This window comes from Gigantopelta aegis, chromosome 3 (genome assembly GCF_016097555.1).
Source record: "Gigantopelta aegis isolate Gae_Host chromosome 3, Gae_host_genome, whole genome shotgun sequence".
Lineage (NCBI taxonomy): Eukaryota > Metazoa > Mollusca > Gastropoda > Neomphalida > Peltospiridae > Gigantopelta > Gigantopelta aegis.
Genome location: NC_054701.1, coordinates 50,347,867 through 50,367,717, shown reverse-complemented (window position 1 = coordinate 50,367,717; position 19,851 = coordinate 50,347,867). Strand labels below are relative to the sequence as shown.

The window sequence follows — 19,851 nt, the reverse complement described above, 5'->3', positions numbered from 1 at the left end:
AGTCTGAACAATAATATGATGCAATGTACACAGTTGGACACAAGGAAAGGAAAGCAATAGTTTTAACACCTCAGCATATTTTAAACTATAGTAATGTATTTAAAGGAGAGGACAATTAAGACATTTGGCCTGGTATGCATATTCAACGATATATAAATGCACATTATTGCTTAATATCAATACGTATAATCGTATAGTTAATTAATAAAACAGTTAAATGTGACGGCTATTATATATAACGGGCGCAGCCATTTTGTACCATCTCAGTGAGTACGCCCTCTGGCGAGCTGGTTGTTACGTAATACTTAACGCGTAACGTCAGGAATGAGCCTTAGAACTAGAGAAACAAAATCTACCTGGTTTTTGTGGGATGATAAATAGTCACACATTGCAATGTTCTGTAATAATACTCATCCCAGTAAGCCAGCACTATATATATATTACTTTTCAATACAAAATAAAATACCATTGTCAAAGTGGCTACACAACAAGTCGAAACAATAAACAATGTTTTGCCCATGCATTAACCTACGTACTGAAATGATACACGGAGTGTTTTCTTAGTTAATTTGTCTATGCTGTTAGTTGCTTCTACCTGTGATTCCTGATTGACAGGTGTGTATTTGATTGGTAACCAGACGAGCCAATTAATTGACGCTGTCTAGACACAAAAATACATACCGGTATTGTGTAATGTTACCTGTCGCCCCTAAAATTGTAATGGATATAGTTTATTACTGTAAATAGTTCTGTAAAACTATTGATTAAGTAGACTTTTTCCATCTAAAACCACAGAACTGACCGATTACGTAGTCCCAAAGAAAATAAATTATCACTTGGGTATTGTGGGTTATCATTTTTGCTCCAACATAGCATATCAATAGGTCTAATAGTGTACTTTTCTTTGGATTATTTAACAGAGGAAAATACTATAACCCCATTTTGTTCCGTTAATGCAACTTGAAATATATTTAGTTAAATAGTTTATTATATTATTACGTCATTTATGCTATTTAACAAGTCAGGTTGATCAAAGAGAAGCGCTGTGTCGAAAATTACTGCTTTTGTTTACACTGTACAAAGGATATGGTCAGGAGCTTACGTCACTTCGCCCCAAACTATCCCACCAGACGTCACAAAAACGAAACAAAATGGCTGCCCCCAGTTAGCAGGAATAATCATGTTTTTTTATTAACTCTAAAATTACGCGTTTTTCATTTGTTAAAGTGTCAGTATGTGTTGGTGGTCCGGGTATGCATCTTTCCAACACATAAGGCTCTTGTTTGAGTTGACCCTACCTTTAATATATGGTTATTTTAATATACAACATAAAAGTGTGAGAGGAAACTTGCTGTCATCACATCAGATTACTATTAATTAACATCTGTAAGGAATACACATTACAGTGCATACTACAACCTTTAATGTGGAACATTAGTTAAAAGTTTGTTCGCTTTAACAACTCAACTAGAGCACATTGATTTATTAATCATTGGCTAGTGGATGTCAAACATTTGGTTAGTTTGACATATAGTCTTAGAGAGGAAACCTGCTACGTTTTTCCATTAGTATAAAGGGATCTTTCATATGCACCATCCCACAGACAGGACAGCACATACCACGGCCGTTGATATACTGATTGTGGTGCACTGGCTGGAACGAGAAATAGCCCAATGGGCCACCGATAAGGATCGATCCTAGACCGACCGCACATTAGGCGAGCGCTGTACCACTGATAACGTCCTGCCCAGGAACATTAGTTGAACTAGTTACAATTTAATGAAGTATTATATTATGTGCAGTCAATCAGTGTGACTGAACCTGTGTCTAGATGATCAACTGTGGATGAACACCAGGTTGATAGAACTTAGTCACTGGAGATACGATGCCACTATCATTAGCAAGAGTTAACTTCATACTGAGTGCTATGAAGGGGAGGCAATCATAGTGTATAAAGCCTACCAAAACAAATAATAACATTAAAATATACATTTTTCAAGCCAGTGAATGAATATTTTTTCCCCCATGCTTATAAAACTTACATCGATATCCATGCAACTCCAGATCTTACATTAATATTTATATCCACGGGACACCAGATCTTACATTGATATTGATACCCATGTGACACCAGCTCTTATATTGATATCCATGTGACACCTGATCTTACATTGATATTCATGTGACACCAGATCTTACATTGATATCTATGTGACACCAGATCTTACATTGATATTCATGTGACACCAGATCTTACACTGATATCCATGTGACACCAGATCTTACATTGAAATCCACATGACACCAGATCTTAAAATGATATCCATATGACACCAGATCTTACATTGATATTCATATGACACCAGATCTTACATTGATATCCACGTGACACCAGATCTTACAATGATATCCACGTGACACCAGATCTTACAATGATATCCACGTGACACCAGATCTTACATTGATATCCACGTGACACCAGATCTTACAATGATATCCACATGACACCAGATCTTACATTGATATTCATGCGACACCAGATCTTACATTGATATCCACGTGACACCAGATCTTACAATGATATCCATATGACACCAGATCTTACATTGATATCCATGACATCAGATCTTACATTGATATCCATATGACACCAGATCTTACATTGATATCCACGTGACATCAGATCTTACTTTGATATCCATATGAGCCCAGATCTTACACTGATATCCGTATGACACCAGATCTTACATTGATATCCATGTGACACCAGATCTTACATTGATACCCACTTGACACCAGATATCCACGTGACACCAGATCTCACACCGATATTCATGTGACACCAGATCTTACGTTGATGTCCACTGACACCAGATATTCATGTGACACCAGATCTTACATTGATATCCATGGGACACCAGATCTCACATTGATACCCACTTGACACCAGATATCCACGTGACACCAGATCTCACACTGATATTCATGTGACACCAGATCTCACACTGATACCCATTTGACACCAGATATCCACGGGACACCAGATCTTACACTGATATCCATGTGACACCAGATCTCACATTGATATCCATGTGACACCAGATCTTACATTGATATCCATATGACACCAGATCTTACATTGATATCCATATGACACCAGATCTTGCATTGATATCCATGACACCAGATCTTACTTTGATATCCATGTGACACCAGATCTTACATTGATGTCTATGTGGCACCAGATCTTACATTGATATCCATGTGACACCAGATATCCATTGGACACCAGATCTTACATTGATACCCATGTGACATCAGATCTCACACTGATATTCATGCGACACCAGATCTCACATTGATACCCACTTGACACCAGATCTCACACTAATATTTAAGTGACACCAGATCTCACACTGATATTTAAGTGACACCAGATCCTACATTGATATCCATGGGACACCAAATATCCATGTGACACCTGATTTTACATTGATATCCATGACACCAGATCTTATATTGATATCCATTTGACACCAAATCTTACATTGATATCCATGTGACATAGCGACTCTTTCAACTGCTGCAAGAGAAGAATGTCAACCGGCAGAGACAGGTTCAACTCTCGGAGGGGAAAACCACACCTCCCCAACATCCAGTGTAAACAGCGACTCACGTCCACCCCTCCATACTCCATCACAATTCTGTAAGTAACAAATCAGATAAATAATCAGTGGCGTGAAACCACGACTGTGAAATCGGCAACCCTCGATGTAAAAATTTATTTAACCAAATGTTTAGAGAAAATGTTATATTGTTGTGACCTTGGCACACAGAAAATAACAAAACATGCAAACTGTTCCATTTTACTTGATGTATTGCTATATATCCAGGGCTCACACTGGAGAGAACTTTGTTTTAAGTAATATAGTATTTCCTTGTAAATTATCCAAAATGGCCAATTTAAACATTTTATTAGTCTTGAATGCTAAAGGTTGTAGCCCTTTGGCTAATTTAGCAATGAACTGGGTGAGCCCTGACATCAATAGTAATATAACATGTCTGCTGGTATAGAATAAATACATCAATGTTTAATGACACTCCAGTACAAAAATATATCAGCTAGTGTTGAGTGTGCCATTGTTTATAATTTTTTCCATATGCATTGAAACGGTACTTTTATCATAAATTAACCTCTTAACGTAGAATGTTAACACCAATTATGGTTATTCGTGAACAATGGGTTCCGTCATTTGTAACTAGTTTTAAAAGGAAGGAAGGAAATGTTTTATTTAACAACACAAGCAACACATTTTATTTATGGTTATATGGCGTCAGACATATGGTTAAGGACCAGACAGATATTGAGGGAGGAAACCTGCTGTCGCCACTTCATGGGCTACTCTTTTCAATTAGCAGCAAGGGATCTTTTATATGCACCATCCCATAGACTCGACAGCACATACCACAGCCTTTGATGTACCAGTCGTGGTGCACTGGCTGGAGTGAGAAATAGCCCAATGGGCCCACTGACTGACCACACAGTAGGTGAGCGCTTTACTACTGGGCTACATCTCGCCCCTATTTTTAAAAGATGAGAGACCATTAGGAGCACCAATACAAGTACATATCATCTGTGGCTCATGCAGCCTGTGAATGCCAAGGGAAGCCCCATTACACTAATCATCAAAGGAATGGACTACATGCCTTGAAGATTTCTGCGAGATGCCATCTTCCACACAACAGACACTGGTTTTCTGATCGCCAACATCTACCACACAGGCACAAGAAATTCCCGATCCAAAGATTGCACACACAGATTCCTACAAGTAAAGGTGGTTGCAGACTCAGAAAAAATACAAAATATACTAAAGATACTTGCAACAAGATAACAGCCCCACTTTATGACAGATGCCAAAATTAATCAAAGATAAAATCAGTGTAGTTTATCTAACAATGTGAAATTCAAATAAAATACCACTACACCAACACTCTAATCTCAGACCCCTGATGACTTGCATGAGTGACAGGCTAACAAAACTATTGGTCTTGCTATTTTCAGTCCTGAATCTACTGTTAGTTAATCTAACTATAACCTTTTCTAACTAAATACACACAGGAGCAGAACAGTTATCACATGCAGTTTCTTAATTCTGAGATCAGTTATGTTTTTTGTTGTTTTCGCCTCTATCTAATACTGCAAAGGATTTGTTGCATTCCACCTGCAGGAACCTCCTGCCTACCAGCTCCTCAAACTGTCTTTATCTCTCCAGGACCTACATGTATGCTTATAAAACCTCAAAGTCTAGGCTAAAATCTTTAATGATGTTACACACATGAAATTTCTATAGTGTTGCCATGAAGTTAAAGGCACCACACCACCATTTCTTGTGTCATTACTTGTATATAATCCCATTTAGTAAATTGTTCCTCATAAATGTAACAAAATATTTCTGTGATGATTACAAGTACATGTAAGTTGACCTCTGTAGTATTTAAATAGCCCATTGGTTTGAAATTACTTGTTATATGTATTATTAATCAGCCGTAATGTTGCAAACGGCCCACATCATACACATCGTTAGCGAGCCGTAACAGCTAAACTCATATTGTCCATGGGCTATACAAGATTTTACTTCCACCGGAAGTTCCGGTATTGTTTTTTATTAAGTCACCTCGGAAAGATTCTCTCACTTCATTTTAAGTCATTCTCAAAAAAGACTAAGTTAAATTACTTTTGTAGACTCGTTTAATGAAAAACTATTGTTTTTGTTCATTTTCCATGCAGCTGCACTATAAATTTGCAATTTTTAAAAGGTAAATTCGCATGTTACAAAATGTAAGGATTATACGTAATTTTCACCTATTGTTGTTATCGTCGACAATGCCAAACAGTTATCAGTCCCACGTTAAAGTTTTGTTTTTGGCACAATGTTGTCAATAACACTGTCAATTATATTTCCATGTGAGCTTCCTCCGAGATATTTATGTTTATGTTTCAACGCGAGAATAGAACAATTTGTGTGATTACATTTCATTCCACCTGGCGTTAGTCGACAACATCGTAGTAACTTAACTTATTAGCAAAACAAAAAAATGTCAAAAAATTAAAATCCAAGTACATGTTTTTACTTAGTAATCATCAAACTAACCCACCCACCTTAGAATGCCTAATCGATGACAGTCACATTTTGCATCCTTGTTTTGGCTTCATACACAATAAACATAACATTTCTAACTGTAATTGTTTGATACAATATATTTGACAAATGGTACTTTTTATTTATTTCATCTTTTAAAACTAAAACATAATACTTTGTCTAAAATTATTAACAATAAAAACATACAGACATGTAAACTGTATTGTCTGCATGACGTTTCCCTCTTAAGAATGCTGGGAAAATTCCAACTGAAAATTGCTATTGAACATTTTATTTTAATTTGAACATTAATAATGCACCTGGCTGTGTTTGAACATAATTTTGTAATTAAAAAATTATACTATTAACGAAATATGGATTTAAAGTGAAATTACGGTAAAATGTTATATTTATTGTGTATGAAGCCAAAACAAAGGTGCGAAAAGTGACGGGCATTGACGTTAGGCCAGAACAAATGTAAAATAGTGTTTTTGTTTTGCACATACAAACATATACACATGTAGGCCTCCATATTTTATTTGGCCTGAAACAAAATATATACTGAGGCTAGCTTTTTGTCAAATATTACTTCAAAAATCCCCAAATCTAATTCACAATGTGATCATCACTATTCTAGTAAGCTAAAAATGTCATTAAATGGGGTTTTTCACATTGGCCTAGTTATAGGTCCTTGGGCAGTTGTAATGGCCCTCCGGTGGCTATATTGGCCCTCAGCATTGTCCCTAAAATTAGTAGTCACATGACCCTCTCGATAGTGTTGTAATTTTTCATAGAATATATTCTGACACAGAAATTGTTTTGAACTGCAAGGAGTAATTAATGGTGGTGTGGAATCGTAAGTCTAAAGACATTACTGATTATAACCAAGACAGTGTGTTAAAGCACAGCTTTCTCCATAGGTGTTTACCAGGTGGATAAAGGCCGCTCCAAAGCCCAGCTTGTCTAAGAGTAGATTCATGAGAGCCTTCACATGCTTGTGGACATAAACATCGGGAATGAGTAGGATCACATGATAATTCTGAAAAGAAAAAGAGAGAAAGAATTCCATGGAATTAAACGTCTCACAAACCATAAACGTATTCGGTGTCACCGACAGTTGCATCCATAAGATGTTCGTCTCAATGCATGTTCAAAACAAAAAGTAAATTAAAACTTTTATTTTAATTAATTTTTTAGTTTTCTTACATGCGTTGTGATGAACATTCAAAGGAACACCTACAAAACAAGTTTTATCGATCTACAGTTTGTGAAAAAATGGAGCTAAAATCAAAATGTTAACATTAACTTAAACGCAAAAGTATTTCAAATTTTAATTATTTTTACTGTGATTAAATCCATAGGTTCAACTACAAATCAATTTTCATTGACCTAGGACTAACAGTTTGTGAGAAACAGATCTCCCATTAATGTTAAACTTTAATGTAAAAGCTCACAGCCACTGCCACCAAAAATGTAATACGTAATCTCGCCTTTGTACTTCGTAAAGGCGAGACAAAAATCAAGTTCAGTGAAGAAACAAAGTGATCTATATCAATGCTTTGAAGTCTGTTCGCCATATAAAGGTAGTACTATGCAAAACAGGAAGGAAATATTTTATTTAACTACACATTCAAAACATTTTATTTACGGCTATATGGCCTCGGACATATGGTTAAGGACAACATGGATAGTGAGAGGGGAAACCTGCTGTCGCCATTTCATAGGCTACTCTTTTCGATTAGCAGCAAGGGATCTTTTATATGCACCATCCCACAGATATGATAACACATACCACGGCCTTTGATATACCAGTCGTGGTGCACTGGCTGGAGTGAGAAATATGCAAAACAGTTACAAGTTTGTATTGTTCAACACCACCCACAAGAGCACATCAACTACTGGATGTCAAGCATATGGTAATTACGAAATATACCAGAAAGAGATATTTTTAATATGCTTTCCCACAGACAGGACAGCACATACCATGGCCTTTGAAAACAATCAGTCTGTGTACTACATGTGGAGTACCGATGAAGACTATGAAACTGGAATGTATAGAAGTAGAGAATCATTGTACAATGGTATACCATCACTGTACACTTGTACAATATCATTGTATATTGGTAGACTATCAGTGTATACTTCTATAGTCCGTCCAACAGGGAACGCCTTTTTAATTTTTGAGCAGATTGTTTTCTAAACTGCACACAAAAATAGTATTTTTTACACTTTTACTTTTCTTCTTACATCAAACCAAACTGAAATTACTTACAAAAAATATTTGTGTAGGATGTGACGGACTATAGACTATCAACTACAAATATAGACTACCTAATGAGACTTGTAGACAATCAATGTGTAAAAGAGATCTTCAGTGTATATTCAGTTAATTAGGCAATCTCTGTTTAAGAACTTCCTCTTGGTCATACCTGAAAGTTTTTTTGTGGTATGTTGAGGTGAGTCTCTATCACAGTCTGCCATATCACTTCGAGATCGGCCAGCACCGAGTTGAGTGTCTCGTTCGAACCACTGTGTACATTCAGGTGTCCCCGGCGGATCGGCCAGTGCAGGGAATAGTTACTGGAAGGGTGAATCAGCAGGGCCTGAAAGAATACATCCCGTCAAATAGTTACAGACCTTGGCTTTTGAAAAACCATGGCGAGTGAAACATCGCACACCTCAAAACGCTTAGGCGAGTGAAACATCGCACAGCTCAAAACGTTTAGGCGAGTGAAACATCGCACAGCTCAAAAACGCTTAGGCGAGTGAAACATCGCACAGGCGAGTGAAACATCGCACACCTCAGAACGCTTAGGCGAATGAAACATCGCACACCTCAAAACGCTTAGGCGAGTGAAACATCACATACCTCAAAACGCTTAGCTCAAAATGCTTAGGCGAGTGAAAAATTGCCCTTATCAAAATGCTACGGCGAGTGAAATCCCAAGCCTTATTAATTCATGAAGGAATTGGTATATGTAAATGTAGAGACCTATGTTGCAAAAATAAACCAATAATGTTTTCTTCTAATTTTATGTTGTTTGCTTCATTAGTGTAGTCCAGGGGTGGGGAAAAATAAAATTGTCAATCGGTCCCAAGTTATGTCATCACTACCGGAGAAGGATGGGGAGGGAAAGTAAGAAAGGAATACAAGTCTATTCTTACATACCTATTATCATTTCTTTTCCTTCTTTTTATTATTCTGTCTACTTCTGAATAATCTTTGTCTAACTTTCATTTCTTTTTTAAAGAAAGTAGAACATTACACTCTTGCAATTTTCGGGACCTCGCGTATGCTTTATTGGCTAACAGTAACTAATCGAGACAATTTTACCGACTTCACTGATTTCCGTAACAAGTTCACTGTATATGCTACAGAAGCCACTATTTAATTCAATTCCATTTTTTCTTTCATAACTATAAGATAAGCAAAGATAAGTACCAGTCATGTATTAAAAGCTTGCATGTACGCTGCTGTTTTCGTCACATTTTTTTCTTTTTCTGGTATTATTAAACGGGTCTTTCTATCAGCTACATACAGTAAATCTATGTGGAAATCAATATACAGAATTATGTCGATGTGCGCTGTTTGTTAAGTGTAACATGCGTTATTTTTCACATTCGTCAGATCAAAATTATGTGCGCTGTAACACTCACATCTCCCCCAACAATGTACGGTTTGTCTGTGGTCGTCCACTTCTGAGGATTGACAACATCAGTTCTCTCAGGTTTCACTGAACAGTTGTAGCTGGCTAGCTGCAAAACAAGATTTAACACTTGCAAGTTACTGGCAAATGAATGATAGTAGTATGTGTTGTTCTGTCTGCAGGATAACGACATATTCCTGCTTATAACAGAGTACACGTGTACATAGTTACGTTTGGCAGCAGTTGGTTCTTCTGTCACACCCTACATGTATGTATTATGTGTCGTGGCTTATAACAGAGTACACGTGTACATAGTTACGTTTGGCAGCAGTTGGTTCTTCTGTCACACCCTATATGTATGTATTATGTGTCGTGGCTTATAACAGAGTACACGTGTACATAGTTACGTTTGGCAGCAGTTGGTTCTTCTGTTACACCCTACATGTATGTATTATGTGTCGTGGCTTATAACAGAGTACACGTGTACATAGTTACATGTGGCAGCAGTTGGTTCTTCTGTCACACCCTACATGTACATGTATGTATTATGTGTCGTGGCTTATAACAGAGTACACGTGTACATAGTTACGTGTGGCAGCAGTTGGTTCTTCTGTCACACCCTACATGTATGTATTATGTGTCGTGGCTATCATATTATGTTGGACACATACATGTAATACTGGGTCTACAATTCATTCATGTGCCTCAGAGTTTTGTTAAACAAACATTTCACTACATATTTTCATATATCCTGCATGCAAGTTCAACGGCCATAACTGTGTTATACATTGATAACTTCCATTTTTGACAGATTTATGGCTTTGCATAATTCCCATGAAAGTCAAACTTTATGTGGTTATACATGTATGGAACTCATCAAAATGAGTAAATCCCATGAAAGTCAAAATTGATATGTTACATGTCAAAGCAATATACACAATTTCAGCTCAATATCTTAAGGCATTGCAAAAAAAGTCTGAAAAATTGTGTGTAGGACAGACAGACAGACAGACAGGTGTGGACAAAAACCTATAGTCTCCTCTGGCTGGCCAGGCATGGGTCTAACATTACCAAGCAGATTGGTCACTGAAGTTCTCTGTAGTACTATGACCTTCATCGTACCTCTCTGCCAGGAGTGAGCTGTCTGTAACCTCCAATAGCTGTAGGCTTCGTTAGCAAGGCTTCTTCCGCTGACTTCAGACCTAAGCGTTTCTGCTGTTTCACATCAGGGTGCTGGCAATATCAATCAGAAAGAAAGTTAGAAAACAGATCTCTGGCAACTGCAACAATGATTCTTTAGCCAGCTGTCGCACAAATCTAGTTTTGCATAATCCATAATCAAGTATATTCAATTTAAGGACATTATATAGATAACAGGTTGCATTATGTGCAATGGGTAACCCAGTGATTTATCTAGGACATTTCACCAGGGTCCCATGTCTGGTGAAATTTGGAAAATTAGTATGAATAAATCATACTTGGGATGTTTTCAGGCCACTGAATGATGCACTACACCACTGTTAAATTAATTTATTAGAACAGACGTAATTAAAAGTATAATATAATGGGGATTTTTAGTATGGAAATTGGGAATTTTCAGTGACACTTTCTTTTGGGAAGAGACCTATATTCGTACCCACAGAATGCCTGGATAAATCCCTGTAACCTGTAACTTTTTGTGTACAACCCACAAAGAGTCCTTGAAATTCTGACAATTTTATGATGGTAACCAAGAATTAACTGTAATGAAAACACCACTGTTTTTAGTTGGCCATATCCTTAACAAAATGAAACGTTTCAAATCTTTAATTATAAATTGCAGAATAAACAAATGACTGAGTAAAAATATCACTTATGACTAATTAAATCTATAATTGAACATATATTTTTTCAGACATAAAAAATGTAGTCACCATGCTGATCATCTGACAAATGTGCAGGCTTTCTGCCAGAGGGTAAACAGGTATGGTGCCATACCCAAAATTGTTTGCAGATTTTATTTGTTTTTAAGTTAACCTTTTGACAAAGTTAATTACTCTTATCATTACTGTATTATTTTCTTAACCCTAACCCTAAACGTAACCCATTTTCTTTCTGGGGGAGGTTGCCTTCAATTCCATAGCACCATGCCCATGTGATAGTGGATGTTAAAAAAAATAATAATAAAGATGTTTTCATTGTTAAATACATACCAAAATTAAAAACAGTCTTGTAACAAATACTGGTTAAATTACGTACATTTTTTATGTCTGGATGTCCATTGGGTTTTCACAGTTTTTTAAATATATTTTTAGTATCATTAAAGCGGTCAAAATTCTAAGAAATAATCTAACAGAATTAGGATTACGTGCTGGGATTTATTCAGGCATTCTGTTGGTCCTAACATAGGCCCCTTACCAAAACAAAGTTGCACTGGAAATTCCCAATTTCTGTACTAAAAATTCCCAGTATATCTATTTAATTATGTTTACAGGTTCTAATAAATTAATTGAACAGTGGTGTACTGCATTATTCAGGGTACTGAAAACATATCCCAAGTATAATTTACCCCAATCCCATAAGACATGAGACACTGGCAAAATATCCTGGATAAATCCCTGACCTGTAATCTTTTATTTTCCCCAACTTATACAGACTTATTTAACTTGAATGACTGTTTAAGACTTTCATCAAACACTCCATATTACATACATGTACACGCTTGTAAGTAACTACAATGTATCTAATGAAAAACTTGTCATGAGCAACAGTATCAATAATAGCAATGAAATACACTGGGCAAAAACAAATCATTTTAATTTTGGTCTTGATATAGTCTTAACATTAACAGAACTTTTATGTTTCAATGTAGAGGCTATATTTAGTCTACTCTGTAGTCTAATTAAAACTGGATCATAGATTATTGTCCGAACCAAATTGTTAACAACTACAAAAAAATTACTCTCCTACCTTTAATTGCCGTTAGATTTCCTCCAAAATTTGTCCCGACACAAATTGCAAAAAAAACCACTACAAATATACAGATTCCACACACGAGACTGCAACGATGTCGCAGATATCGTCTTTGCTGAGATTGCATAGGAAAAAATACATGCAGTTTTCTGCCGTCTGCCATGTTGCTTGTTTATGGAATACTCTTCAAGAGGGGTGAAAGCCTCCAAAGTATGTGACACAATTAATATGAAATCAGTTATCTCTAGTGGTATCATTAAAACAATAATAATAATAATAATAATAAATGATATGATGTCATCAAGTTTGCTTTTATATCGTAACATGTTATGACGTTGTTAGATTAAGTCCTATCCTTTCACCCCTCTTGAAGAATATTCCAAAAAAGTCAAAGTGGCAGCTGACACAAAATTACATGCTTTTTGCCGTATGCGCTCTCAGCGAAGTCGATATAGGTGACATAGTTATCATCTGGTATGTGGAATATGTGTCATTGTAACGGTTTTTTCAAGATTTCTGTCTGGACAAACTTTGGAGGAAATCTAACGGCAATTAAAGGTAGGAGAGTATTTTTTTGTATTTGTTAACAATTTGGTTCGGACATTAGATTCAAGTTATTAGATTACATTGCATTCTGGTCTGGCCAGCCAAGCTTCTGGTTGATATGGAGTCGACTGAGATCTCTTTTTGCGGGCAATGCAGTGGGGAACAGCTACTGGAAATGTGTCAGATGCTCGTCCAATCCTCAAGTTGTAAGACCCGGGATGAATAATAATAACAGATGAAGGTGGTACTGGCTACAATAAAATATGACATAAATTAAAGGAAGGGACAATTAAGGCATTTGGCCTGGTATGCATATTCAACGATATATAATGCACATTATTGCTTAATATTAACAAGTATAATCGTATATAGTTAATTAATAAAACGGTTAAATGTGACGGATAGTATATATAACTGGTGCAGTCAGTTTGTACCATCCTAGTGAATATGCCCTCTGGCGAGTCGGTGGTTACGTAATACCAGGGCTTCTAGATTATGGTAGCTCCACTCCCATGGCTAGTTATATTCAATGTCGGGCTAGTAAATAACTACTATTGTCATGCCCGACAGCTAGCGAATTTTTTCGGTCAAATGTTGCAGTTAAGTCTATTTTGTAAATATGAATATCCTGCCCACCAAGCCCACCCCCAATGTTAGTGTTTCTAAGCTATCTCTCTCTCTCTCTTTAGGTGACATATACATGTATGTCACCTAAACTTGGCTAAAGAGAGAGAGCGATAGCTTAGATGAATCCAATTTTTACTATTATTTAGTAAAATTGTATTAACTTAAAGTAAAGTAGGGCTAGTAAATTTTTAATTATGGCTTGTCAAGTTTTAAAATCAATGATCCCACGGCTAGTGGATTTTATAAAAATTCTAGAAGCCCTGAATACTTAACGAGTAACGTCAGGAATTAGTCTTAGAACTGAAGAAACAAAACATACCTGATTTTTGCGGATGTGCCGCAATGTTCTGTAATAATATCCATCCCAGTAAGCCAGCAATAAGTATATATTATTTTTCAATACAAAATATTTAAACAATCATTGTCAAAGTGTCGAAAGAAAGAAAGAAAGAAGTGTTTTATTTAACGACGCACTCAACACATTTTATTTACGGTTATATGGCGTCAGACATATGGTTAAGGACCACACAGATATTTTTAGAGGAAACCCGCTGTCGCCACATAGGCTACTCTTTTACGACAGGCAGCAAGGGATCTTTTATTTGCGCTTCCCACAGGCAGGATAGCACAAACCGTGGCCTTTGTTGAACCAGTTATGGATCACTGGTCGGTGCAAGTGGTTTTGAGCCTTGCGGAGCACTCACTCAGGGTTTGGAGTCGGTATCTGGATTAAAAATTCCATGCCTCGACTGGGATCCGAACCCAGTACCTACCAGCCTGTAGACCGATGGCCTGCCACGACGCCACCGAGGCCGGTCAAAGTGTCGAAATAACCGTATTATGTTTTGTCCCTACATTAACCCACATACTGAAATGATAATCGGAGTGTTTTCTTAGTTAATTGGACTTTTCTCTCCGTGGCCTGTACCTGTGTTTCCTGATTAGCAGGTGTATATTTTGGACGGTCACCAAGTCAAGGTGTCTAGGTGCACGTTTTATAAAGATCACAGGGTATTGTGGGGTAGCCGCAGCCACCCCTAAAATGATAATGGACATTATCAGCCGTCCTGCTTTATTACTGTAAATAATTCAGTGAAACCTTGATTTCACTTTCCCATCTAACATTATAAAACTGACCAATTACGTAGTCCCAAAGAAAAGAAAATTATCATTTGGGTATCGTGAGTGGTCGTTTTTACTCCAGCGTACCTTACCAATAGGCCTAATAATACGCATTTTTTTTTCGGATTTTGTAAAAGAGAAAAATACTATAACCCAATTTCGTTCTATTAATACCAATTGAAATAAATTTAGTTAAATAGTTTATTATATTATAAAGTCATTTATGTTGTTTTACAAGTCAGGTTGATAAATTTGGCGAGCAGGCGAGTACTTTCAGGGGGGGGGGGGGTAATGTGAAAGTGGCTGAAAAGCAAATTTGGGTCAACAACAAAAATGCTACAGTGCTGTCCAGTGTATCGGCGCTCCTAAGCATTTAAGGACCATTTTCTATGTGAACACTGTGAAATATTTAAAGCCGCACACCCTAGTTCCATCCAGCGAAAATAAATTATAATTTGGTTAATCTACAAACCTGTAACACACTAAGATCACGTTTTTATCAAATGGAGTGAAAAAGCAGGTTTTATATCGATAAATACCATAGGAATCCCCATGTCCCAATTGCTTGAAATAATTTTGAAAGTTAGTATTCTGATGTCATCGGTAGATGTCGCTCGAAGCACAACAATGCCTACGTCATGACAAATTTCACAGACTTGGGATGCGTTCCTTTCACCTCTCCTGGACATGTTCCAACTGTTCTGTCCTGGTTGTATCCCCTCTCCAGATATCGTAAGACTTAGCAAAATTATTGGTTTTAAGGGTTTGTAACGTTTTGTATTGAGACACTTACTTGTCTGAACTTTATTGTTACTGAAAATGTTCACGAACTGTGAAGAAAAATCTCACAAATGAACAACAATAAATCGGATGTTGATTGCGCGAACCGTGCACGAGAAAACAAACCGAACCAAAATGATAACGGTCACGTGGTATACCAACGTCTGTGACATTGAAATGGAAATATCCCCTCTAAAAATAGATTAGACCTTGTCTGCTCAACGTTTTTTTCTCAGAGGCCCGTGCCATTTTATGAAATACGAAAAATGCATTTTGTGGTATTACAAAAACCAGGATTACCAAAAAACACTTCAGGTGAATGGAAATGTATATTCTAAATAATAAACGGTAAGTAAAGTGCAATTTTATTTGTGAAAAAATGGGTTTAATAGCGAAAAACAACGCCGTAATGGTTAACAACTAGCCGTAACTAGGGTGTGTCCCTTTAATAAAATTGTGCATAAATATAGGCAAAACGATTTGCATGTCCGGTGATTTGGCGCAGTAGATGTGGATCCTTGACCCTGCTACTTATAGAACACCCATGACCTCACTTCGTAGTCCATAAACGCTACACTATTGTCCCAGGATTATTTTAGTACTTTTTTGTTTTGTCATGTTAAAATATTACTATAAAAATGAACGATCACACATGACCCATCTCATGATCAGTTTTGGAATCGTTTCTTGAGTGGCACAGTACTGCAGATGCATACATGTATGTTCATTGTCATGCATGGATTTTTTCTCTCAGGTAGATTGTGCACACACACGTGGGTCTTATTTCGCTTTTATTTTTTGTAACAATGTGACAATTGTTAACTGGAATGACTGTCAATTAAGGTGTAAAACTTTCGTTTTGTTTGCATTTGTCTGTGTTTGCCATTTCAGTTTAAATAAAAATAACCAAAATAAATAATTATACTGATTACTATAATTAAAAAATGCGGGAAAGGTGTTTTCAGACTGATTTTAACATTCTTAATATCAATAAGGCTGACCTACTTCGCGTTTATATACACGAAAGCAGGTGAATGATTTATTTTGAAATTATTATATAATTATTGATCATTCAATAAATATGTTGATACTTGATTAACCATTAAAAAAGGAATTGAACTTTAATTTGTTAAAAACACCGACAATATGACAACTTCCTAAGCATACTTAAAGGAAACATGTCACGTGACCTATATTTGGCACCAACCATGTACAATTAATTATAAATTGAATCACCTAAAAAAAAAAAAAAAAATTAATTACTTAAAATATCTCCGTAAAAAACCCTGAGATATGAACTCTGAGCGGAAATTGCCGACCTTTAATGAGCAGGGCAATCACGAGGTCCATGACGTCAGTGACGCGTCGCTTGATCTGAAGCCTTACACTTAAAAGCATTAGTCCGTACCATTCATAAAGAATCTAAGACTTGCACAGAGTGTTCGTTCGCAAAAGTTTTGCCGTATCAATTTGAGCTGTTAGTAAATGAAGAAAGACACACATTTACTTACAAGTGATACTTATGAAAAAACGGATAGCGAGTCGGAGGGTGGAGAAACCGATGGTGCCAGACCAGACCGGTCGACCAATTTACAGCCCGGAGCCCGAAAGTAACCCGGAGACAAAACCAAAACCCGGATGCTAATGCCGAGATGTATACTGTTCATATTTAGCATAAAGATACACCTCGGTATGATGTATTTAAATATGTAAAAAATATAAATGTAGGACAAACATTTTTTTTTTTTTTTAATAGAAAATATCGCATTTTTCATATTCGGGCTGTACACAATGAAATCTGTATGCACAGTGTAAACAAACGCTCTAATTTACGACAAGGCGCTTCACTTTCATTAACCTGGCTTGTAAAACAACATAAATGACTTGAGAGTATAATCAACTTTTAAACTAAATATATTTCAATTTGCATCAATAGAATGAAATGGGGTTATAGTATTTTTCTCTCATAAAAAACGTAGCATATTATTAGGCCTATTGGTAGGGTGCGTTAGAGTAAAAACGACCACTCACGATACCCAAGTGATAATTTTCTTTTCTTTGGTACTACGTAATTGGTCAGTTTTGTAATTTTAGATGGGAAAGTCTACTTAATCAAGGGTTTTACAGCATTATTTACAGTAATGAAACAGGGCGGCTGATAATGTCCATTAACATTCTACTATAGTCACGACAGGTTATGCCACAATACCCTGTGATCTTATTTTGTACGTATGTCTAGACCGTGGTAATCACTTACCTGGTCGATACCCTGCAATATACACCTGCCAATCAGGAATCACATGTGCAGGCCACGGAAAGAAAGGACCAATTAACTAAAACAACACTCAGATTCTCAAGTCAGCCCGTGGATAAAACATAATAGTTATTTCGACACCGACAGTAGTGGTTTATTTTGTATTGAACTTCGTGTTACTTTGGGGCTTAGGGCGATGAGGAACGTTTTTGTGACGTATTCCGTCCGAAGATTAAAAACATTATTTAAAATTATTATTGTTTTCTACACGTTTTTTCAAAAACATATTTAAATACATCGTACTGAGATGTATCCTCATGCCAAATCCCATGTTTGTATATGCCATATTTAATTACTTATTGACGTTTCCATCTTCGGACGGTGAATACAGATTTTGTTATGTAGGCCTACAGCCCTAACATGAAAAATCAATTTTTTCCAAAACAAATAAATAAATAAAAATTTCTACATTTTTGTTTTAACATATATAAATACATCATGCTGAGGTGTATCTTTGCGCCAAATATGTACAATGTACACCTTGGCATTCGCAACCGAGTACTGTTTTTGTCTCCGGGTAACGTTTGGGCTCCGGGCTGTAAATTGGCTGACACCAAAGTACTATGCGGTGTTGGTGTCCAATCTTTTCTTTTGCGATAAAATATACGCATCTTTCTTCAGATACAATCCTTTGGAAAACCATAAAAAGACAATCCCGATAGTTTAAACTGTTTATTTTTACACCCAAAGGCCGCGCAGTACGGCACTGTTGGACTGAAAAGATCGTAAGCCCTTTACTCCATAATTTATAAACAGTTAACAACAATGGAAGAGTACAATGGCTCTGACGTAACTTCCCTTTTTTTCCGAACGCTCACGAATAAATATGCATAAATCGTACTTTGATACTGATTAGCGTAATTTCTTCATTTTAAGTTAACTACACGTATTTTATTGTTATAAAGTTATTTGTATATTATTTTGCTTTTAAAATGAGCTATAATATGGTCTCGTGTCATGTTTCCTTTAAGCAAAATACCAAGTGCTCCGAATCACCGGACACGCCGATAGGGCCTACACCGGACACACCGTCACATGGTGGAACATACCATACCAACGACAAAAACACGAATACGATATTTACAGAAATATTATTCTACATTTTTCAGCTACTATACGTGAAACAAAATAGATTGCAATCAATTAACTTTAAAAAATCAACAATGTGGATGTAAAACAAATCATTTCTAGTAAATAAAAGTGAAACCCCCTCCGGTAAACAGGAAAGAGTGCGACGTTTCTAACTGCGTTCAGGCAAATGCGTTTGCAAAAAGTATCGTAACACGCACGTGCGATTCGTCATTTGCCATTTTTAACGCCACTACGTGAAAAAAATGCACAGTTGACGAACACTTAGTTCAATATTTTTTTTAAAGGAAAAATTCAATTTGTCAAGCATTCTGGTCCGGTCCGCGTTTTATCAACACACATTGCTAAAACTTGATGTCAATACCGATAGGCATTACGTTTAAATACCAGTGAATAGTTTGTAAAATATCATTTTTTTAATGAATTGATTCATAATTAAGACAACTTATACACTCAAAAAATTATTATGAATGGATTATGAATACTATTCACTACAATAGAGGCACAAAAATGTAGCATACCTTTTGCAGATCGAATGTAATAATTGAAAACAAATTCTAACAACAGGGGTCTTAAAAATCGTAAAAATTAAATGCTTTGTCCTTGTTGATCTGGCACGTGTGAGGTCATGTGA

General features: G+C 36.4%; 1 protein-coding gene across 2 annotated transcripts in view; it reads right to left on the bottom strand.

Annotated features, from left to right (window-relative positions):
- Positions 1–19,851, bottom strand: part of LOC121390683 (actin-related protein 8-like) — a 29,166-nt gene that overhangs the window by 8,261 nt on the left and 1,054 nt on the right. For both annotated transcript variants that reach the window (XM_041522562.1, XM_041522570.1), the window contains exons 2-8: positions 13,366–13,536; positions 10,910–11,020; positions 9,798–9,896; positions 8,570–8,743; positions 7,069–7,179; positions 4,708–4,823; positions 3,548–3,704 (exon numbers count right to left, since the gene is read on the bottom strand). In XM_041522562.1, coding sequence (XP_041378496.1) covers positions 3,548–3,704; positions 4,708–4,823; positions 7,069–7,179; positions 8,570–8,743; positions 9,798–9,896; positions 10,910–11,020; positions 13,366–13,536 — 939 coding nt within the window. The remainder of the gene's footprint in view (positions 1–3,547; positions 3,705–4,707; positions 4,824–7,068; positions 7,180–8,569; positions 8,744–9,797; positions 9,897–10,909; positions 11,021–13,365; positions 13,537–19,851) is intronic.